At 42.9% G+C, this 21,879-nt stretch overlaps 1 protein-coding gene across 1 annotated transcript in view; it reads right to left on the reverse strand.

Moving 5' to 3' along the window:
- C13H10orf67 (chromosome 13 C10orf67 homolog) overlaps positions 1-21,879 on the reverse strand; it is a 35,827-nt gene that overhangs the window by 1,845 nt on the left and 12,103 nt on the right. Inside the window, exons 2-4 of the mRNA XM_018056852.1 lie at positions 19,521-19,641; positions 16,210-16,353; positions 12,701-12,775 (exon numbers count right to left, since the gene is read on the reverse strand). Of these exons, the coding sequence (XP_017912341.1) occupies positions 12,701-12,775; positions 16,210-16,353; positions 19,521-19,641 (340 nt within the window). The remainder of the gene's footprint in view (positions 1-12,700; positions 12,776-16,209; positions 16,354-19,520; positions 19,642-21,879) is intronic.

Here is a 21,879-nt window from a genome sequence, read left to right on the forward strand (position 1 = left end):
TTTGTGGGCTCTTAGTTCCCCAACCTGGAACTGAACCCTGGCCCCTAGCAGTGAAAGCAGAGAGCCCTAACCACTGGACTGCCAGGGAATTCCCCAGCAAGGTATTTTTAAAGGCCAGGTGAGGGAGGGGAGCCCCGGGGTGTGCGATCAGCTTGTGCAAAATCCTCAGATTGGTTGATGGTAACTGGGAGGTGTCACGGGGATTAATATTATTATTCCTTAGGATCCAGGAGGCCAGCAGGCTGTGTGCTCCTGGTCTTTAAGTAGTTGACAGCTCCCATTTGGTGAAGGTTTTAGCATCTGTTTAATAGCTCAGGAAGTGTGCATCAGACACTGTTATCCGGGTGCTTCAGAGATGAGCTGCAGCAGAGGACATGGGGGAGGGGTCTGTTCCAGAAAGGCCCCACAGGGTCCCGTTCGGTCACAGTCGGACTCTGTCTTGTTCACTTGCACTGTTGCATCATCTCTGAATTCACTTCCTCCTTCTTTTTTTTAAATACCTATCTAACTTTTAAAAATTAATTTTTATTGGCGTGTAGTCGCTTTACAATGTTGTGTTAGTTTCTGCTGTACAGCGAAGTGAGTTAGCTATACAAATACATTTATCCCTCTTTTTTTGGATTTCCTTCTCATTTAGGTCACCAATGGCTTCCCTTGTGGCTCAGCTGGTAAAAATCCACTTGCAATGCGGGAGACCTGGGTTCGATCCCTGGGTTGCAAAGAGCCCCTGGAGAGGGGAAAGGCTATCCACTCCAGTATTCTGGCCTGGAGAATCCCCCTCACTGTATAGTCCGTGGGGTCGCAAGGAGTCAGACACGACTGAGTGACTTTCACTTGGGTTACCACAGACCCCTGAGATGAATCGGGAGATTGGGATTGGACACATATACACTAGCGATATGTGCACAAAACAGATCACTGATGAGAATCTGCTGTGCAGCACAGATCACTGATGAGAATCTGCTGTGCAGCACAGATCACTGATGAGAATCTGCTGTGCAGCACACGGACTTCCCTGACTCTCCTTTTGTCCTCTCCAGCCGATCTGCATGCACCCTGTGACTGAACTGATCTTTCTAAAATGCAGTGCTTCTTGGCCTCACAGGCTTAAGTCTAACTCCCTTAACACAATGGACAAAATAGCACCCCTGACTTTTGCTGGCCTTCTCTCCCCTTCCCTCACCAGACTGGGAATTTTATCAGTGCTGATACTCAGCACGCAATTTCTCAGGAGTACTGTGGGGCCACAGGTCTCCATGCATTTGGAATTTCTAGGCCGCCTATTAAGCTCTTACTTGTCAATCTTCTGAAAGGCATTAGAATAGGTCGGCTTGGGTCTGCAGATGAATCTGCCACTTAGCAGTAGCTTTGTTTTCTTGAACAAGTTTTTTAAGTTCCCTGGGTTTGTTTTATCATCTGTAAAATGGAAAATGTTGAATTTGATTTACTAGTAATTTGTTGAGGATTTTTGCATCTCAATCAGGCAACAATATGCCTGTTCATCAGGCATATCCACCTGTGTGTGTGTGTGCGCGCGTGCGTGTGTGTGTGCACGCGTGTGTGTGTCAGTGCGCATGGGCTCAGTTGCTTCAGATGTGTCCCACTCTTTGTGACCCATGGACTATAGCTCCTCTGTCCATGGGATTCTCCAGACAAGAATACTGGAATGGGTTGCCAAGCCCTCCTCCAGGGAATCTCCCAAGCCCATGGATCAAACCCTGGTCTACTGCTTTGAAGGCAGATTCTTTACCATCTGAGTCACCAGGGCATGTGATGTGACTGTGAATTATAGCGTGTGTGCATGCGTGCTCAGCCGTGTCTGACTCTTTGAGACCCCATGTACTATGGCCCACCGGGCTCTTCCTCTGTCCATGGAATTTTCCAGGCAAGAATACTGGAATGGGTAGCTATTTCCCTCTCCAGGGTATCTTCCCGACCCAGGGATCAAACCCACGTCTCTTGGGTCTCTTGCACTGGCAGGCACGTTCTTTACCACTGTGCCACCTGGGAAGCCCTAACAAAGATGCTTCTGATACACTGGCTGAGTCGTCTCCTTGATAACATGACAAAAGCCACTGGGAGCTCATTTAAAATCCCACCATGGGACTTCCCTGGTGGTCCAGTGGTTAAGAATCTGCCTTGCAATGTAGGAGATGTGGGTTCAATCCCTGGTTGGGGAACGAAGGTTCCATATGCCTTGGGGCAACTGAGCCTGCATGCTACAACTACCAAAGCCGGCGTGCTCTGGCAGCCCAGGAGCAGTAAATGGCGCCCATGTGCACCACAACTAAAGCTTCCAGTGTGCTGCAAAGAAAGATTCTGCAAGCCTCAACAAAAACCAGACACAGCCAAATAAATAAATATTAAAAAATAAACCCCACCAGGGGGCTTCCCTATGGCTCAGTGGTAGAGAATTTGCCTGCTGGGGTTTCCCAGTGGTTCAGTGGCAGGGAGTCCGCCTGCCAATGCAGGACACGTGGGTTCAGTCTCTGATCCAGGACTATCCCACGTGTTGAGCTGTAACTAAGCCCGTGCACCACAACTACTGAAGCCTGCATGCCCTGAAGCCTGTGCTCCACAGCAGAAGAAACCACCTCAATGAGAGGCTTGTGTATCACAACAAGCAGAGAGTAGCCCCTGCTTGCCCAAACTGAAGTCTGAGCAGCAACAAAGACCCAGTACAACCAAAAATAAAAATAAATAAAAACATTAAAAAGTCCCACCAGAAACTGTGCTGTGATGCTGTACACACTTGGCATCACTGGGGCCAGCCTGCCTTTAGGATGTGCTCAGCCCCTCTGGACTTCAGGGTGGGGGCGGGAGTGGGGTGAAGGGAGGAAGGGCACAGTTCTTTAAAAGAACAGAAAGTTTCACTTTTTGACATTTCATAAAGTCATTGTAAGGCCCAAACACACTGGATTCATTTCTCTTCACCTCCAGGAATGTTTCTGATGTTTTATGAGTACTAAATGAGCTGGGCTCAAGAGGAGGTAAGCAGAAAGCAGGTTTATTTTTTTTCACCACCCCTTCAAATCTCCTGTCTCATATTTCAACCTCTTAGAAGAACTCGCAGGAAAGTGCCATGGCTTTTTTTTTTTTTTTTAACTCTTAGATAGTAATAGCCATGTTGAATAAAAGAAAGAAAGTAATGAAGAAAGGAAAGAAGCGCAAGCAAAAAAAAACAAAAAAAAACCCCCTCAGAGTCCCAAATTCCTATTCAGCCTACTCTTACACATCAAACCTGAACTTTCCCAGCTCTGGCCTCCCTTAGACTTGCAGCCCAAAAGGGAGGACAGGGGTTGAGCCTGGGTCCTTTTCTAGTAGCCACAGATTTAGTCAAACACCAGCCTAGATATTGCTGTGAGGGTATTTTTTATATGAGATTAACATTTACATTATTAGACTTTGAGTAAAGCAGATTCCAACCAGTCCATTCTGAAGGAGATAGCCCTGGGATTTCTTTGGAAGGAATGATGCTGAAGCTGAAACTCCAGTACTTTGGCCACCTCATGCGAAGAGTTGACTCATTGGAAAAGACTCTGATGCTGGGAGGGATTGGGGGCAGGAGGAGAAGGGGACGACAGAGGATGAGATGGCTGGATGGCATCACGGACTTGACGGACTTGAGTCTGAGTGAACTCCAGGAGTTGGTGATGGACAGGGAGGCCTGGCGTGCTGTGATTCATGGGGTCACAAAGAGCTGGACACGACTGAGCGACTGAACTGAACTGAACTGAAAGCAGATTACCCTTCGTATGGTGGGTGGGCCTCATCCAATCAGTTGAAGACCTTGGGAGAAAGACTGAGATTCCCAGGGAAGATGGAATTCTCAGAGTGTCTTCAGACTTGAGCTGTAACATCAGTTCTTCCCTGGGTCACCAGCCTGTCAATCTCCTTTCAGATTTCAGATTTGCCAGCCTCTACAACCACAGGAGCCAATTTCTTAAATCTCCATCTCTTCTCCATACATCCTGTTGGTTCTCTATCTCTTAATACAATTTCTCCTAATACAATATCTACATCTAAACAACATACATTCACACCAATACCTTCCTCTCCCGTCCAACACCACAGCATCAACGATGGCTTGTCTCCTTTCCACAGTACAGCCCCTTCCTCTGGCAGGAAGAAAGCCTGTGGTGCCTGATGCACTGACATCCAGTCCATCCTCCCTTCATGTCGCCCATCTCCTGACCGCAATGCACCCTGAGAACTTGGCTTTGATGCAGGGAACAGCGAGGGGGAAGGCTGCAGGGGTGTGTCTTTGGTATTTTAATTCACAACGGCAAGAAAATTTTATTTTGGACTTTCATTCTTTTGGTTTTACAAGAAAATTTAATATTTTTCCTTTGGCAATTGAAAGTAAGTTGTTCATATTCAAATCTGGGATATAGCTGTTGGTTTTTTATTATTAGAATAATTTTATGATTTTATTTGACCTCACAGGTACAACCTCTTGACAGATAATATTGGTCAACACAGCTGGACATAATCTGGGGTGAGAAACAGACCAGGAGGTAAATTCTCAGTATGGGGAGCAAAGTGACCTTGGAGTTTAATGTAAATGAGGCACTTTCTAACCCAATTTATGAATCTTCCAGGGCACCAGTGGTCTCAGGATGCCCAGAGGAGTGGGGGATGGTACTGGGGGATCTGCATTATGAAGGTGGGAGCAGGGCTTTCCTCTCCACATCCTCTAAGGCTCAGACACATGCCTAGTTGGTCACAGGCTAAGTGGTTAAGTTCAATGTGTTAAGAGAAGAAGAAAAACCTAAATAATGTTTCCTTCCACGTGGAGTGATGCCTCCATTTATCTGATTAAAACCTGAGCAGAAGGAACATGGTCATATCTTGGCAGTCTCCTGCCCCTTGCCTTTCTCTTTGGAGAGCCGATGCTCTGCCCTGGCAGATAGAGACCACCCCAGCCCAATTCTGCCTGTGAGGGGAGTTAATCTGCCAGATTCTGGGTTTCGGTACAGCGTAGTCTGTTTTATCAGCGAAGCAGATGACCTCTGTCTGCTCGCTCCCTGACTTTATTTCACCAGGTCCAGAACCTGAGTGGGGAGGACAAGTGTTATGTATCAAGTCCCATAAATACTCTAGTAACAGTTCTCTCTCAGGTTTGCAGACCTAAAGCAGGTCATGAAAGCTGCTTGTGGAGCAGAGCAGAGGAATAAACAAGGAGATTGGGGTTGCCATATACACACACACAAAAAAAACATACACAATATATATAAAATAGATAACTAGTAAGAATCTACTGTACAGCACAGGGAACTCTACGCAATACTCTAGAATGGCCTGTATGAGGAAAGGATCCAAAAAGGAGTGCATATATGTGTATGTACAATATAACAGATTCACTTTGCTGTACAGCAGAAAGTAACACAACACTCTAAATCATCTATACTCCAGTAAAAATTAATTCACACAAAAAAAGCTGCTTAGAATTCTATAATGATTATTTGATGTCTTCGAGATAAAATATAAGTTCCATGGACTTCTCTGGATGTCCAGTGGCTAAAATTTTGCCTTCCAATGCAGGGTCTGTGCGTTTGATCCCTGGCCGGGGAGTTGAGATCCCACATGTCTCATGGCCAAAAAACGAAAACACAAAACAAAAGCAATATTGTGTCACAAATTCAATAAAGACTTAAAAAAAAAATTCCATGGGTTCCCTTTCCTATATCAGCTCTCACCACTTTCTCAGCCCTCTTATACCAAAGGACTGGCAGTTCCCTGGCTGTGCCCTGAAACTTAATTGCCTCTGTGATGTCAAGTGGGCCACTTCCCTGTCTTGTCCCCATTTTCCCTACGCTTGTCAAAATTTCATCATCCTTTGTTGGGGGACCAGTGCAACCAGCCCTAAAATACCCTCCATGGCATATTGAGTATTTTGAACTAAAGTTACTTAAGAAATGGTCAATGCAAGAGGGACACTCTGAACCTCCTTTCTGTCTCCGTGAAAGCAGAAAATAAACCTTGCATAAGAAAGGTGCTCTCCCAGCATCTGGAGGTAGAAGGACACCCTAATCACAAGGGTGCCCACATCCTGCTGCTCGCACTCAAGGATGCAAGGGGGTGATCACTCAGGAGAAAGGGCAGAATTAAGGGGGGAGATGCTTTGTGCAGCTTGTCATAGTGAGTATGAGATGACCTATTTTGCAACTCTTTTCTTTATAGTCTTTATTTTCTTGTCATGTCATCTAAGCAGTTTTCTCTCTCGCTGTCTTTTCAACAAAAGCCTCATTCAGGCCATTGCATTACTGGCGATCCAAGAGGATGCGCCCTGCCCTTGGCAGAAGCCCGTCTTGGTTTCATAAACCAAAGTCTAGAAAATTTAATCCCCTCCAAACAACAAAATATTGGTATCTTTTTGCATTAGGAATTTTTTAAATCTGAAATAAAAATTATTTAACACCTGGATAGTATTTGCTGCATCAAAATTCGGAATCTAAAGTTAGTGCTCTCATTAGAATAGGATCTTCTATACCTCTGCAATCCTCCAAAAATGGAAGACAATGACAACACAGCAAGGCTTCTATTGTAAGAATATATACTATCTCCCTTCAGAGACTTTTAATTATAATTTTACTATTTTACCATTTTAACAGACTCATGTTTAACATAATAGCCTTGAAATGGATTTGGGTAATTCTTCCTTGAACCTTCATCCATATTTCAGGAAGTATGGAAGAAGACAAACCTGAAATGCTGTCCCTGAAATAAGCACTGCTACTTGCTATCCATAGAAGCGTTGTTGTCCTGAAAAATGAACTAAGAGTTGTTTGCAACGATCTCTTCAAAGTTACCAAAAAAGATGTGATTATTTGATGAGGAAGATATCGTGGGAGAATATTTGAAGTCAACTTATAGTGATTTTCATTCCAGGAGATGGTGGCTTAGCCAGAGGGGAGAAGACATGAGATATTAGGGTCTTATCCAAGTATTCGAGTGAGGACTCATGGAAGAAGAGGGTTAGTCCCACCCACCTTTCCTTCTGAACGCTGATCACAGTCACACCAAAAAGGAAGGCACTGGGATAAAAACTTAGGTATTAAAATTTACATCTTCCTGCAATCCATTTGAGCCTAACGAGTCTTTTTCGTCTTTCTGCAGAAATATAAAAGCACATGAAGCACTTTGCATGGTGCCTGGGCCATCGTAAATAAGCCACTAAGTGATAGATAGCTGCTTTCACTGTCGTTAATTATCTGCCCTGGGAAAAGGAGGACGTTTCCCCAAGCATTGCCACTCACGGTTCTATAACTAATGCTCCATCACCAGTGCCGCCTACGACAAAGAACTGGAGGCCCAGCCATGTCAGAGTCAAAGAGATCAGGTCTGTACAGAACGACGCATGTATAGGTTACGCAGGCCTCCCTCCGCTCCTCTGTGTCCTTTCTCGGTGTAAACATCCCTCCAACTCCCTCTCCTCCAAAGTCCCCTCAACACTCAGTTCCCTAAGGCTCTCTATCTAGCCCGAATTTTCCTCCAGAAGAAAAAAATACCCAATAAGGAAGTAGTGACTTCATTCCTTAGCCCTCTGCATACAACCCCATAACTTATTTATTTTTGCTCAAACTCTTAAAAATTTAATATGCCTCAGTTTATCATTTTACATGCAGAAAACATCAAAAATCAATAGAAAAGGCGGAGATATTCAATAAATGATGTTGGGAAAATTGCTTATTGATTTGAAAGCTAGTGGCAGTCTCCCAAGCTTTTATTCCTCCAGTATCTCTAAAGGGTTTTGTTTGCTTCTAAATCCCTCAGTGTCTGAGGGACCTAAAGTAATATGTTTTCCTATCCGACTCAGAGCTGATACATTTCCAGGACCAAAAGAAGCTAAATAAAGTGCAAGTTTTAACAAACATTTTCTTTTATCTGAAAATAAGGTACTATAATAGCACACAAGAACTTGTTTTAATAGTTGCTGCTGCTGCTAAGTCGCTCCAGTCGTGTCTGACTCTGTGCGACCCCATAGACGGCAGCCCACCAGGCTCCCCCATCCCTGAGATTCTCCAGGCAAGAATACTGGAGTGGGTTGCCATTTCCTTCTCCAGTGCACAAAAGTGAAAAGCCAAAGCGAAGTCGCTCAGTCATGTCCGACTCTTCGCGATCCTATGGACTGTAGCCCACCAGGCTCCTCCGTCCATGGGACTTTCCAGGCAAGAGTACTGGAGTGGGGTGCCATTGCCTTCTTAAATAGATTTAAAACCTTGTTCCACAGCTGCAAAATCACTTGGACCTGTATCCTGAACTGGTCTCCAGAGGGCAGCAGAGAGTCATTCACATTAACAAAAGTTCCCTCTTAACCAAAAGTGTGTGTATCCAGGCTTTTTTTTCAACTCTTCTTTCTTATGACTAAGCCTTAACAAACTGGGTGGCCAGGATTTGGAAAGCTGTCTGAGGTCATGGATCAAAGTGATGCCAACAAGCCAAAGCAAAGATTCAAAGAATCACTTTCATATCTTTAAAATAATTCTTTAATTAGATAAACCAATGAACCACAGTTAATACACTGTTGACTAAGCATATTTAACCAGCACATGTTTATGAAACACTGATGCATATAAAGCATCTAATCCTTTCAGGGTTTTCTACTCCTAGACATACAAAAAGTATATAGAAAAGAGTTCAGTTCAGTTCAGTTCAGTCGCTCAGTCGTGTCCGACTCTTTGTGACCCCATGAATCGCAGCACGCCAGTAATAGTCACTTATTCTGCCATATATGTTTTGAGCATTTGATACACACTAAAAGTTTATTAGTGACCCAGAAATTGTTAAAGACACAAAGACTTATAAAAGCACGTTTCTGGAGAAGGAAATGGCAACCTACTCCAGTATTCTTGCCTGGGAAATTCCCATGGACACAGGACCCTGATGGGCTATAGTCCATGGGGTCACAAAGAGTCCTACACAATTTAGTGACTGAGCATGCACATATATACACATATATGTGACTGAATCACTTTTCTGTATACCAGACCCTAACACAACGCTGTAAAGCAGTTATACTTTAATAAACGTAAACAAGTGAATAGTCTGGAAAAAAATAAAACGTTTCAAAAAAAGTCAGGACTTCATTGGTGGTGCCGTGAATAGGAATCCACCCGCCAACGTAGGGGACCTGGGTTCCATCCCTCATCTGGGAAGATTCCACGTGTAGAGGGGCGACTAAGCCCATATGCCAAAACTACTAAGCCTGCACACCACAACTACTGAACCTGAGCACCCTAGAGCCCATGCGTTGGAACAGGAGAAGCCACCACAGTGAGAAGCCCGCATATTGAAAGCAGAAAGTAGTCCCCTGCAACTAGAGAAAGCCCAAGTGTATAAGGAAGACCCAGCACAGCCAAAAATAAATAAGTTAAAAAGAAAAAAAAAATTAAAAAATTATGTTTTAAAAAAGCATGTTATTCTGACTTTTACTTTGTAAACAACAAAAAATCTGGATACTATAGGTAAAATGCTTCTATGAGCTGACAAAGTAAGGAATAGTTAGGCCAAAATTAAGTGAATGCAGGCATCCAGAGAAGTATGTGGAACACTGAAGGTGGCCTGGACTCCAGGGCATCACTAAACCAGGTAAAAATTTAAACTTTGGTTTACATGTCTTTAGAGGACACAGAGAAAAGGCATCCCAAAGGTCCCTTCCAAATGGGGATTCCCAACGATAGGAGACCACCTCATGAAGGCTGAGACGCCAAAGGGCGATCTGTTCAGTGTGAGAACAAATTAGAAGCAACCACCTTGAACCCTCTACCGCCTCCCACCTGAGGGAAAGTGAAATCGCCTCCTATCTGGAAACTTGGCTCCAAGTATGGAGGAGGGAAGAAAATCTCTTCTGAGTTTTATAAGTTGAGATGGCCCACATTCATACATCTGGGTGGTCTAAAATGCCTCAAGTTGAAAATTAGGTTAAGGTGGTCACAGACACAGGAGTCTCACAGAAGCAAACAGGAATCTTCTCTGTAGAGACTCACCTCTATTCCAGGCCTCAAAGAGTTTCCATAGAAATATGAGCTTGCAATCAAACACCATGAAACCCGAAAGTAAACGACATATCATGAGCGACAGCCAGTACTTATCAGACCCTCAAAGATGGAAGACGTGGAATATCGATCACATACATTGAAATATATGCATAGAAATAGCAGGATGAGCTAAGGTATAGAGCAAGAACCATTAAAAAGTAACCAAACAAGCCAAACATAGGACTTCGTTTCATAAAAAACATAGTAAGTGATATTTTAAAACTTAATCAAGGAACTTCCTGGCGATCCAGTGGTAAAGAACCCGCCTTCCAGTGCAGCAGACCAGGGTTCAATGCGTGGTTGGCAATCTAAGATTCCATCTGCCACAGGGCAACTAGATCCCCTGCAAGTCACAAGGGAAGAGCCTGAGCACCACAATGGAGACCAGAGCAGTGCCCTCTCCACTCCAAAAAAAAAAAAAAAAAAACCAAAAACTCAATCAAAACAGACAATAAGGTGATACTAATAAAAACATACAGTAGGGTTAGTGGGATTAAAATATTTGAGAGCAGTAAGATACATATTAAGACTTTATTTCAACAAAGTTTTAAGTTTAAAGGAAAGACAAACGCCCTAGACAAATAATATTTCACTGTATCTGATTCAAAAAGAATACAGAACCCAAATTGTCTCATAATCAGTTAAGGAAATTGAATGGGGACTTCAAAATATGTCAATATATCCATCAATCAATGCCGCTAGGCCCAGGTGGCTTTCCTGGCAGTTTAAAATATTTAAGGAAGAAATAGTTCTAATTTTACACAGATGCTGCCAGGGATGCAGATAATATCCTGCAACTCATTTTGTGAAGCTACCATAATCCTGATATCCAAACCCAATAAGAACAGCATCAAAAAAGAAAAGCACAGTTCACCACACTGATGAACACAGATTTAAAATATCCTAAGCAAACTATAAACACACTAAGTTCAGAAACAAATTTGAGAGACAAACAAAAGGACATCATGATCAAGCTGGGCTTATACAAAGAAAGGAAGGTTGACTTAACATTCAAATAAAAATTAAGTAAGTAATTTTACCACACCAAGAGATCAAGGAAAAAAATCATATGGCCCTTCAATAGATTCATAAAACCCCACATTTTACAAAATTAAAATGCATTTGTGATCTTTTCAAGTCATATAGTAAAAGAAATGGCCTGAAAGTTCCTATAGCAAGTGTTGTGTGTAATGTTGAAATGCTATATTCATTCCCTGTAAGATTAGATAAAAATAAGGACGTAAAAATAGAAAAGAAGGATCCTTGCTGTCATCCCTTTTATTTAACATTTTACTAAGTGCTCCAACAGTGCAGTTGGCAGAGATGAATGAAGAAATGAAGAAATGGCAGGAGAAAATTGTAGCCGACCAAAATTTGCCATCCCCAAAATGTGTCCCTTTGACACGAGGATTAATTGGGCTAATTATTTTTAAGAAACAAAAACTCAGAAAGTTTCTCTTGTTACTTTCCCCTTAGCTGCCTAAGGAATTTAGATAAAGGGACTTTTTCCATATTTTGTAAAAAAAAAATATAGACAAGGTGTGGTGGGGGAAACTTGGCAGGGCCTCGAGATCAGAGTCCTCTCTGTGTCTCATTGTCTCAGTAGGCCCAGCAAACATTTGTTTACCAAACATTTGCTTTTCCATCTCCATTTCCTTCCTCCCCCAACCCCCTTTATAAAAAATTATTTATTTTTGGTTGCACTGGGTCTTCAGTGCTGGTCTCGGGCTTTCTCCAGTTGCGGCGAGCAGGACTACTCTGTCGCAACGCCCGGGTTTCTTATTGTAGTGACTTATCTTGTTGCAGAGCACAGGCTCCAGGGCCCTCAGGCTTCAGCACATCAGCACGCAGGCTTAACAGCTTGCAGTGTGTGGCTTCGGAGCACGTGGGCTCCAGGAGTTGTGGCTCAGGGGCTACTTGCTCCATGGCATGTGGGATCTTCCTGATCCAGGGAACCTGTGTTCCCTGCATTGGCAGGCAGATTCCTATCTACCGTGTCACCTGGGAAGCTCCCACTTCCTCCCCTTAGAAGTCCCAAACTAGAGAATCTGTGTGCCACAACAACAGATCCTACATGTTGCAATAAGACAGCATGCAGCCAAATACATAATTAACAACGTTTCTTTACGGAAATATACCGCAATGAAAGACAAGATGATAGTTATAGAAACTAAGAGAATCTCAAGGTCCTCACTAAGAGGAAAATACAATAATGGGAAATGATGAATTTCCCCATCACGTAGGAGAGGGACGCTCAGTTTCTGACAGACAGAAGTGTCCCCGTCATTGGAGAAGTTATTCCACTGAGGATCCGAGACTGCTCCCTGGGATTTACTACAGACCTGATGAACTTTCTCTGGAGACTCCCTGACCTCCTTCTGCTGAACTGCATGCTCACCCAGCAAACTGCATCCCTTGCCCAGGTGTGCTAGATACCCGACTGGAAGTTTCCAGTCTCTGGAAAGTTCTGTCACCATCAAGTGGTCAATTTAAAGTGAGCATGAACAGCTGAGGACCTGATCCCTTTCTGGTGACCTGAAGATCAAGGACTCAGATCTTGAAAGCTAAAAAATGCTAACTAACAGTCCACAATGAGCCCCATACTGGGCACTCCCAGGATATCAAGTTGCTCTCGCCCCTTGACAGCACTCTAAACTCACCTGGTACATTCCTTTGATAGTACCTATGGCATCGGCCAGCTGCTGATTATAGCATTTTCGTAAGCTCTCTTCATTCTGCAAATAAAAAATAAATACAAAGAGTACCACAATGTATTTCCAAATATAATTATCACACCTACAAGGGGCAGAGGGTCGGGGAGGGGGGCACTAAGTATCCACCATTCAAATCATCACGTTCTCTTGAAACCTCACTATAAAATAATCTCCCTTGTGCTTCCACCTAAAACAACACATTCCATTTTCACTTACACTTAACCAAAGCAATAGAGAGTGTGTATGGATAAAAAACCACAGTTAATGTGACCATGTTCTCTCATCTTCACATCACAGATTTTTAGTGTCTTAGTTGTTGTGGTTGTTTAGATGCTAAGTCCTTTCTTACCCTTTTGCAACCACATGGACTATAGCCTGCCAGGCTCCTCTGTCCATGGGATTCTCCAGGCAAGGAGACTGGAGTGGGTTACCATTTCCTACTCCAGGGGAATCTTTCTGACCCAGGCATGCAACCTGCATCTTCCTGCATCTCCTGAATTGGTAGGCAGATTCTTTACTACTGAGCCACCTGAGAAGCCCCCATATATACACTACTCTATATAAAATAGATCACTAATGAAAACCTACTGTATAGCACAGGCAACAAAAGTTCAGTGTTGACCTAAATGGGAAGGAAATCTGAAAAGGGGGATGTGTGTGTGTGTGTGTGTGTGTGTGTATACACACATAACTGACTCACTTTGCTGCACAGCAGAAACTAACACAGTATTGTTAAGCAACTCAGTTCAGTTCAGTTCAGTTCAGTCGCTCAGTTGTGTCCAACTCTTTGCAACCCCATGAATCGCAGCACTCCAGGCCTCCCTGTCCATCACCATCTCCCGGAGTTCACTCAGACTCACGTCCATCGAGTCGGTGATGCCATCCAGCCATCTCATCCTCTGTTGTCCCCTTCTCCTCCTGCCCCCAGTCCCTCCCAGCATCAGAGTCTTTTCCAATGAGTCAACTCTTCGCATCAGGTGGCCAAAGTATTGGAGTTTTAGCCTCAGCATCAGTTCTTCCAATGAACACCCAGGACTGGTCTCCTTTAGGATGGACTGGTTGGATCTCCTTGCAGTCCAAGGGACTCTCAAGAGTCTTCTCCAACACCACAGTTCAAAAGCATCAATTCTTCAGCACTCAGCTTTCTTCACAGTCCAACTCTCACATCCATACATGACCACAGGAAAAACCATAGCCTTGACTAGACAGACCTTTGTTGGCAAAGTAATATCTCTGCTTTTCAATATACTATCTAGGTTGGTCATAACTTTCCTTCCAAGGAGTAAGTGTCTTAATTTCATGGCTGCAATCACCATCTGCAGTGATTCTGGAGCCCAAGAAAATAAAGTCTGACGCTGTTTCCACTGTTTCTCCATCTATTTCCCGTGAAGTGATGGGACCAGATGCCATGATCTTCGTTTTCTGAATGTTGAGCTTTAAGCCAACTTTTTCACTCTCCTCTTTCACTTTCATCAAGAGGCTCTTTAGTTCTTCTTCAATTTCTGCCATGATGGTGGTGTCATCTGCATATCTGAGGTTATTGATATTTCTCCTGGCAATCTTGATTCCAGCTTGTGCTTATTCCAGCCCAGCATTTCTCATGATGTACTCTGCATAGAAGTTAAATAAGCAGGGTGACAATATACAGCCTTGACATACTCCTTTTCCTACTTGGAACCAGTCTGTTGTTCCATGTCCAGTTCTAACTGTTGCTTCCTGACCTGCATATAGGTTTCTCAAGAGGCAGGTCAGGTGGTCTGGTATTCCCATCTCTTTCAGAATTTTTCACAGTTTGCTGTGATCCACACAGTCAAAGGCTTTGGCATAGTCAATAAAGCAGAAATAGATTTTCTGATTAATCAAATTATTTAGTCCTATCTGTTATGTATAAAAATGAAAGATAGAAAATATTTAAAAAATACTCTTGATTCTGTTATCAATTTTGCTTCCAGCATGGAGTGTAAACAATCAGTGGGCTTCAGAATCAGACAGAACTGGATTTCAATGTCACTGTGCAACTTACCATCTTTCTGACATTAAGCAAGAACTTAACCTGCCTGACTTTAAGCACGCTTACATTTTAAGCAAATTTCCTTATCTGTAAGGTAGGGATAACAGGATTTCCACTTGAGGATTGTTGGGGGACTTAAAGAGGAAATGCATTAAAAGTTTCTCGGGAGACTTCCCTGATGGTCCAGTGGTTAAGACTTCACCTTAAATGTAAGGGGTGTGAGTTCAATCCCTGGTCAGAGAGCTAAGAACCCAAATGCCTTGGGGCCAACCCCCTCCCCCTCAAGAAACAGAAGCAATATTGTAACAAATTCAACAGAGACTTTTATTTTTATTTTTATTTTTTTTTAATTTTTTATTTTTTTTTAAATTTTAAAATCTTTAATTCTTACATGCATTCCCAAACATGAACCCCCCTCCCACCTCCCTCCCCACAACATCTCTCTGGGTCATCCCCATGCACCAGCCCCAAGCAAGCTGCACCCTACGTCAGACATGGACTGGCGATTCAATTCTTACATGACAGTATACATGTTAGAATTTCCATTCTCCCAAATCACCCCACCCTCTCCCTCTCCCTCTGAGTCCAAAAGTCTGGTAAAATGGTCCATATTTTTAAAAATACTTTAAAAAAATGGTGGGGCCAACAACACGTATTTTATTTTATTGCAGAAAAGCAACACTAATGCCCATTTTTAATGACAGATAAATATGCTAACATGATCAAAGATTTTGGGGAATTGCTCAGAAGAGGAGAGTTTTCATGTCTTTGGCTTCTGCAGAGCCATTAAAGCACAAATAACATCATATAAAATTACAGTTAAAGGCTGGAACTCAAGCATGAAGCTGTCTGACCTAGAACCTAAACCCCAGTGGTTTCTTAACCAGTGACACTGAGCAGGTGAATTAACCTTTCTGTGCCTTGGTTTCCTCATTTGTATCTGTATAATACAGATCTCATCTGTATAATAATTGTATGTACTTCATCAGGTTAGTTGTGAGGCTTAAATGAGTTTGTACACAGGCTACACACAAACGTTCCTGCACATAGTAAAGTTATAGGTGCCACAGTTTATGTAACCATCATGTGCTGTGCTTAGTCACTCAGTCGTGTCCGACTCTTTGTGAGCCCATGGGCTGTAGGCCGCCAGGCTCCTCTGTCCACGGGGATTCTCCAGGCAAGAATACTGGAGTGGGTTACCATTTCCTTCTCCAGGAGATCTTCCCAACCCAAGGACTGAACCCAGGTCTCCCACATTGCAGGCAGATTCTTAACCATCTGAGCCACTAGGGAAGCCCTGTAACTATCATTAGAGACAACATATACAAATTAAATTACCCTCATAAGTTGCCAAGCTAAAAACTGTAGTGCCTACACAACTAAACACAAAATTAATCCACAAAATTAATTACTTTTAAAACAGAGGAAATGAGAGAACTTCTACCTGTTGGTAATGTTTTTCAATGGTCATGATCCTGTCACGTAGAGAAGCGAAGAGTCTGTAAGATTCCTCTTTAAGACGGTCCTCAAATCTCAGTTGAATCAATTGCTTGAGGAACCCAAAATCCACCTGTAGGGATTTAGTAATCTAAAAGTGGGAAAACATAGGTCATTATAGAGCTTAAGGGTACTCTGTGTAAAGATTCCAACACCTGGCCTGGTTCTGGGCAGAAAACTTGGGCACCTGGTCAGGGGCCTGTCCTGAATCTAAGATTGCATCTCCAGAGTCACATGCGTTGGGGAACTCCAGTTAATCTGCAGAACTAACAGATGCTGATGGAGGAAGGGAAAGGAGGCTTCCAGCAGTTTCCTCCCATAGTAGTATTAGCTGTTCAGTCACAACTGACTCTTTGCAACCCTATGACTGTAACCCGCCAGGCTCCTCTGTCCATGGAATTCTCCAGGCAAGAATACCGGAGTGGGTTGCCATTTCCTTCTCCAGGGGAATCTTCCCGACCCAGGGATCGAAAAACCCCGGTTTCCTATGTTGCAGGCAGATTCTTTACCATCTGAGCCACCAGAGAGAATAAGTTATCCCTTGGGACTTCCCTGGCGGTCCAGTGGTTAAGACTTTGCACTCCCACTTCAGGGGCCACTGGTTCTATCCCTGGTCTGGGAAATAAGAACCCCCATGCCACAGAACGCAGTAAAAAAGAAAAAAAAATACAATACATTGGGAAGCGTGTGGGAAAGGAGACACCCTCCAAAGTGGGAGTGTAATTGGTATAATTTCTATGCAGGGCAATTTGGCAACAGCCTTCAAAATGACTAATGCATGCATCCTCTGACTCAGACGTTTCACTTTTAAGAATTTACACCCCAGATTTACTGGCATGTGAGTACGTACAGAATTATTCATCGTGATAAAGAGATCTGAAATGACCAAAATGTCCATCAGGAGAGGATAGCTAAATAAATGATGCCAGTTTGTGGTATGATGTACTTGTAAAATCGATGAAGAAGCTCTTTATGCACCAATGTATATAACTGATTTCCAAGTTATGTTACTAAGTGAAAAAGCAGAAGCAAAATACTATTTACAGTAGTATACCACTCTATGTCACTGCTTTATTGGTTAGTACTTTTAATAATGACTCTTAATATCTGATGTCTATGAAATGTTCTGTTTCTTTACAATCAAAAAAAGCACCAAGGCTTTGCTGTATAGAGGAAAGAAACACAACACTGTAAATAAACTATACTTCAATAAAATTTTATTTTATTTTTTATTTACTTATTTTATTTTTTAAAAAAACTTATTTGGCTGCACTGGGTCTTTAGTTGTGGCACATGGGATCTAGTTCCCTGAATAGGGATCGAACTTGGACCTTCTGCATTGGGAGCTTGGAGTTCCAGCCACTGGACCACCACAGAAGCACCACTTCAAAAAAAGTTTTTTTAAAGTCCCAAAGGAATATGATAAAATATTAAGATTTGGGGCTTCCCAGGTGGCGCTAGTGGTAAAGCGCTGGTCTGCCAATGCAGGAGACGTTAAGAAATGAGGGTTTGATCCCTGGGTCAGGAAGTTCCCTTGGAAGAGGGCATGGCAACCCACTCTTGTATTCTTACCTGGAGAAACCCATAAACAGAGGAGTCTGGCAAGCTACAGAGTTGTTCACACATGGGATCGCACAGAATGAGACATGACTGAAGCGACTTAGCACGGACATATGCATCAGATTTGACAAAGGTGTATAGTGAGCAAAATGTGCCATCACAAACTGTTTCTTTGGCAAGAGTATTTATTTAGGCTGATTATTTTTAAGGACCCAAAGACTCAGGAAGAACCCATAAACTTTCCCCTAACTTCCTAAAAGAATGAGATGGAGGACCTGCTTCAGGAAGGGAGTTAGCATCGTAGATACCTGTATTATAACATGAACTAGGTGTGCAGACAGAGGATTAGATGGTCGGATGGCATCACTGATTCAGTGGACGTGAACTTGGGCAGACTCTGGGAGACAGCGAAGGACAGGGAAGCCTGGCGTGCTGCAGTCCATGGGGTCAAGAACAGCTGGACACAACTTGGCAACTGACAAACAACAGGTGTGTAGACAGATAGGAACCCAGCAAATTGTGCTAAAGTTTCTCTCTGTGTCTCACTGTCTCTGCAGGCCCAGCAAACGTTAGTTTACAGACAGTTGCTTTTCCATCTTCACGTGAATTGCCTTCCTCTCCTTGAAGTCCCATACCATTACCCTCAACATCCTCTTCTGTCTTTACCTGAAGGTGAGACCTTTGGTTATTTAGACAACTTACTCAATTTTCCTGGGTCTCCCCTATGTATATGGTACTTAAGTTTTTGTTGGATTTTCTGTTCATCTGTCTCATATCAATTCAATTTTTAGCTTAGCCAGAAGAATTTAGGGGGATAGAGGAAAATTTCTTCCTCCCTGACAATGGGTGACACAGTTATTCATTATATTATTCTCAACATTTTTCTACATGCCAAAAATACTTTATAAAATTTTTAAAGTATCCTAAACAGAAAATGTTCACAGATGGCAAAAGAATTACAGAGAGAGTAAGAAAACATTTCACTAAACAAGTTAACATAAGGACTTCCCTGGTGGCCCAGTGGTTAGGACCCTGGCTTCCACTGTCAGAACCCAGGCTTAATCTCTCTCTGGTCAGGGAACTAAGACCTTGCAAACCATGCAGTCCAGGAAGAAAAAAAAAGTTAACATATATGACATAAATAGGATGCAAATAGTAGTGGGTGCGTGCTAAGTGGCCTCAGTTGTGTCCGACTCTTTGCACCCCTAGGGACTGTAGCCCGCCAGGCCCCTTTGTCCATGGGATTCTCCAGGGAAAAGTACTGGAGTGGGTTACCATTTACTCCTCCAGGGGATCTTCTCAACCCAGGGATGGAGCACACATCTCTTATGTCTCCTGCATAGGCAGGCAGGTTCTTCACCACTAGGGCCACCTGGGAAGCCCCAGATAGAAGCAGCGTGTATGCTGCAAGCTCAGTCACTTCGGTTGTCTCCGACTCTTTGCGACCCAATGGACTGTAGCCTGCTAGGCTCCTCTGTCCATGGGATTCTCCAGACAAGAACACTGGAGTGGGTAGCCATGCCCTGAAGTAGTTGTTTATACTATTCATTAAAACACACACACAACTGTTATCCACCTCAGTTTATAGAAGATGCTAACATTTTTAAAATGTTAATCATTCCACTTTTGTCAAGGAAAGAAACATGAAGGCAAATAATACAAATTATCTCAGGAGTTTCTAAATAAATCCGAATTTACCTGCACTAGATTTTGTGTAGCTAAGCTCAATTCTTTCAATGGCAAAATCTCACTGGAATCTGTTTGAGTGGCATGGTCTGTGCTGAAAAAGCCAACCTTCAAATCATCTGAAATAGTAAATCTGAAAAATAAAAGAGAGGGGAGATTAAATGTGCTTTATATAATAGATATTACCTTAAAGATATATTTAGTGATACATATTCAGAGAAGGCAACGGCACCCCACTCCAGTACTCTTGCCTGGAAAATCCCATGGGTGGAGGAGCCTGGTAGGCTGCAGTCCATGGGGTCGCTAAGAGTCAGACATGACTGAGCGACTTCACTTTCACTTTTCACTTTCATGCATTGGAGAAGGAAAGGGCAACCCACTCCAGTGTTCTTGCCTGGAGAATCCCAGGGATGGGGGAGCCTGGTGGGCTGCCATCTATGGGGTCGCACAGAGTCGGACACGACTGAAGTGACTTAGCAGCAGCAGCAGTGATATATATTTACACATATTTTGTGTAAATCATATTTTAAAGATTCAAAGGATTGGTGAAATGAGAAAACCACTTAATTATCTACTCATGATTTGGGGTTTTCCCTAGGTCTCTGTTGGATTTTCAGATTCTCTGAACTATCTCACATTGCTACACTGATCTGACTTCCATTTTCTGAGACATGACCAATTTATGAGCCTCCTTTTAAACTCTCATCCACTGTTTTATGTATGCTGCTGCTTGAGGTTATTGTAAATCATGCGTGGGCATAGCAAGCAAAATTCCTTTTAGGTAGAGGTTCTGAAAATGTTGTCTGAGAACTCCTGGAGTTTCCAGAACACTCAAGAAATCCACAGGTCAAAATTATTTTCATAATATTATTACGATTGGATTTATCTTTTCTCCTATCATTCTCTCCCAAGTGTTCAGTGGAGTTCCAGAAGCTACAGGTTATGTGCCTGGATGACCGATGAATGCAGAAGCAGAGAGGAGAATTCAGCTATTTTCCATTAAGCCAGGCAAAAAAGATTTGCAAAAATGTAAACAATACTATTCTCATTAAAGATTCTGTCTTGAAAAGAGCTCAATTTTCTTTAAAATAGATTACTTATACAGAATCGGTTTATCATTATTTCAAACGTTTCTCCTTTAAAATTTCTAATGTGGCAACTATGAATAAGTAAAACATAAACTAAAGATCTTTGAGGGCCTCAATAATTTTTAAGACTGTAAAGAGATCCCGAAACAAAACAAAAAAATTTGAGAACTACTTCTTTAAGATAATCACACCACTCTATTATATTTGGTTTTAAACTCAGTTACCCCCCACCAAATCAAAGCGAAAAGAAGTATTTTGTAAAATCCTCCTGCAGACTTTTAATAACGGACATCTCAAACCATAACAAGAAGGCCAAGTTTCTAGATGTCCTTTGTCAATTTGACCAAACTTACCACAAGCATTGGTTTCTAAAATGTCAGCTAAAAAAAGAGAACCAGGAACGCCTAAGGAACATTCCCAGGCTTTTCAGTGCAGCCTCTGTAGAGAGGGCATCCATGTATCTACCCTCCCTTGTCTGCTGACCAGGTGGAGCAGACCGTGACGGGGGGTACCCCATGGCAATCTCCCTCTTTTTACTGCTGGCAGAGCCTCAGACATCTCCTACAGAACTCAGGGAAGGGTGAGGAAATTCCCAGTATCAAGGGCAACACTTGTGTGGTCTCAGCCCACCGCAGTGATCCCAATCTTCTGGGCAGGTATTTTAGGAGTGGGAGTGGGACTCGGTTCTGAGGAGCGTGATAGGAGAAAAGGCCTGTCGGGGGCATGTAAAGCTTTTTACACAGGAGCACCAGGGGAGAGGTCCCGTCTGTGACTCTGGACACTGCCACATGTGGAAATGAGGCCAGGAACTGGCACAGTTGTCTGGTGACCACAAGGGGGTCAGCCAGAGGGCAAAGCCAGTGCACAGATGATGCACTTTTAAAAAGATGGACACAGGCACTTCCCTGGCGGTCCAGTGGTTAAAACCCCGGGCTTCCAATGCAAAGGGAGTAGCCTCCATCTCTGGTTGGGAAACTAAGATCCTGTATGCCTAGTGGTGGGAGCAAAAACAAAACAAAGCAACATGGCTGGGAGACTGAATAAATTGAACAAATATGTAAATGTACTGAAGACGACAGAAGTCAAGTTCTCCAGTTCCAGAAATGAAATTTACAAACATAAAAAAGAAGTAGAATAGGATATACCCTGAGACAATGTAACAGAACTGGAAGTTTGGGTATGAAGGCAGGGTTTTTATAATTATGTGCATAGATAAATAGTGATAGGTACAAATATGTGCATACGTACGTGTGCACATACTGATGGACATTTGTTTCTAGTTC

Source organism: Capra hircus, chromosome 13 (assembly GCF_001704415.2).
Source record: "Capra hircus breed San Clemente chromosome 13, ASM170441v1, whole genome shotgun sequence".
NCBI classification, from domain to species: domain Eukaryota; kingdom Metazoa; phylum Chordata; class Mammalia; order Artiodactyla; family Bovidae; genus Capra; species Capra hircus.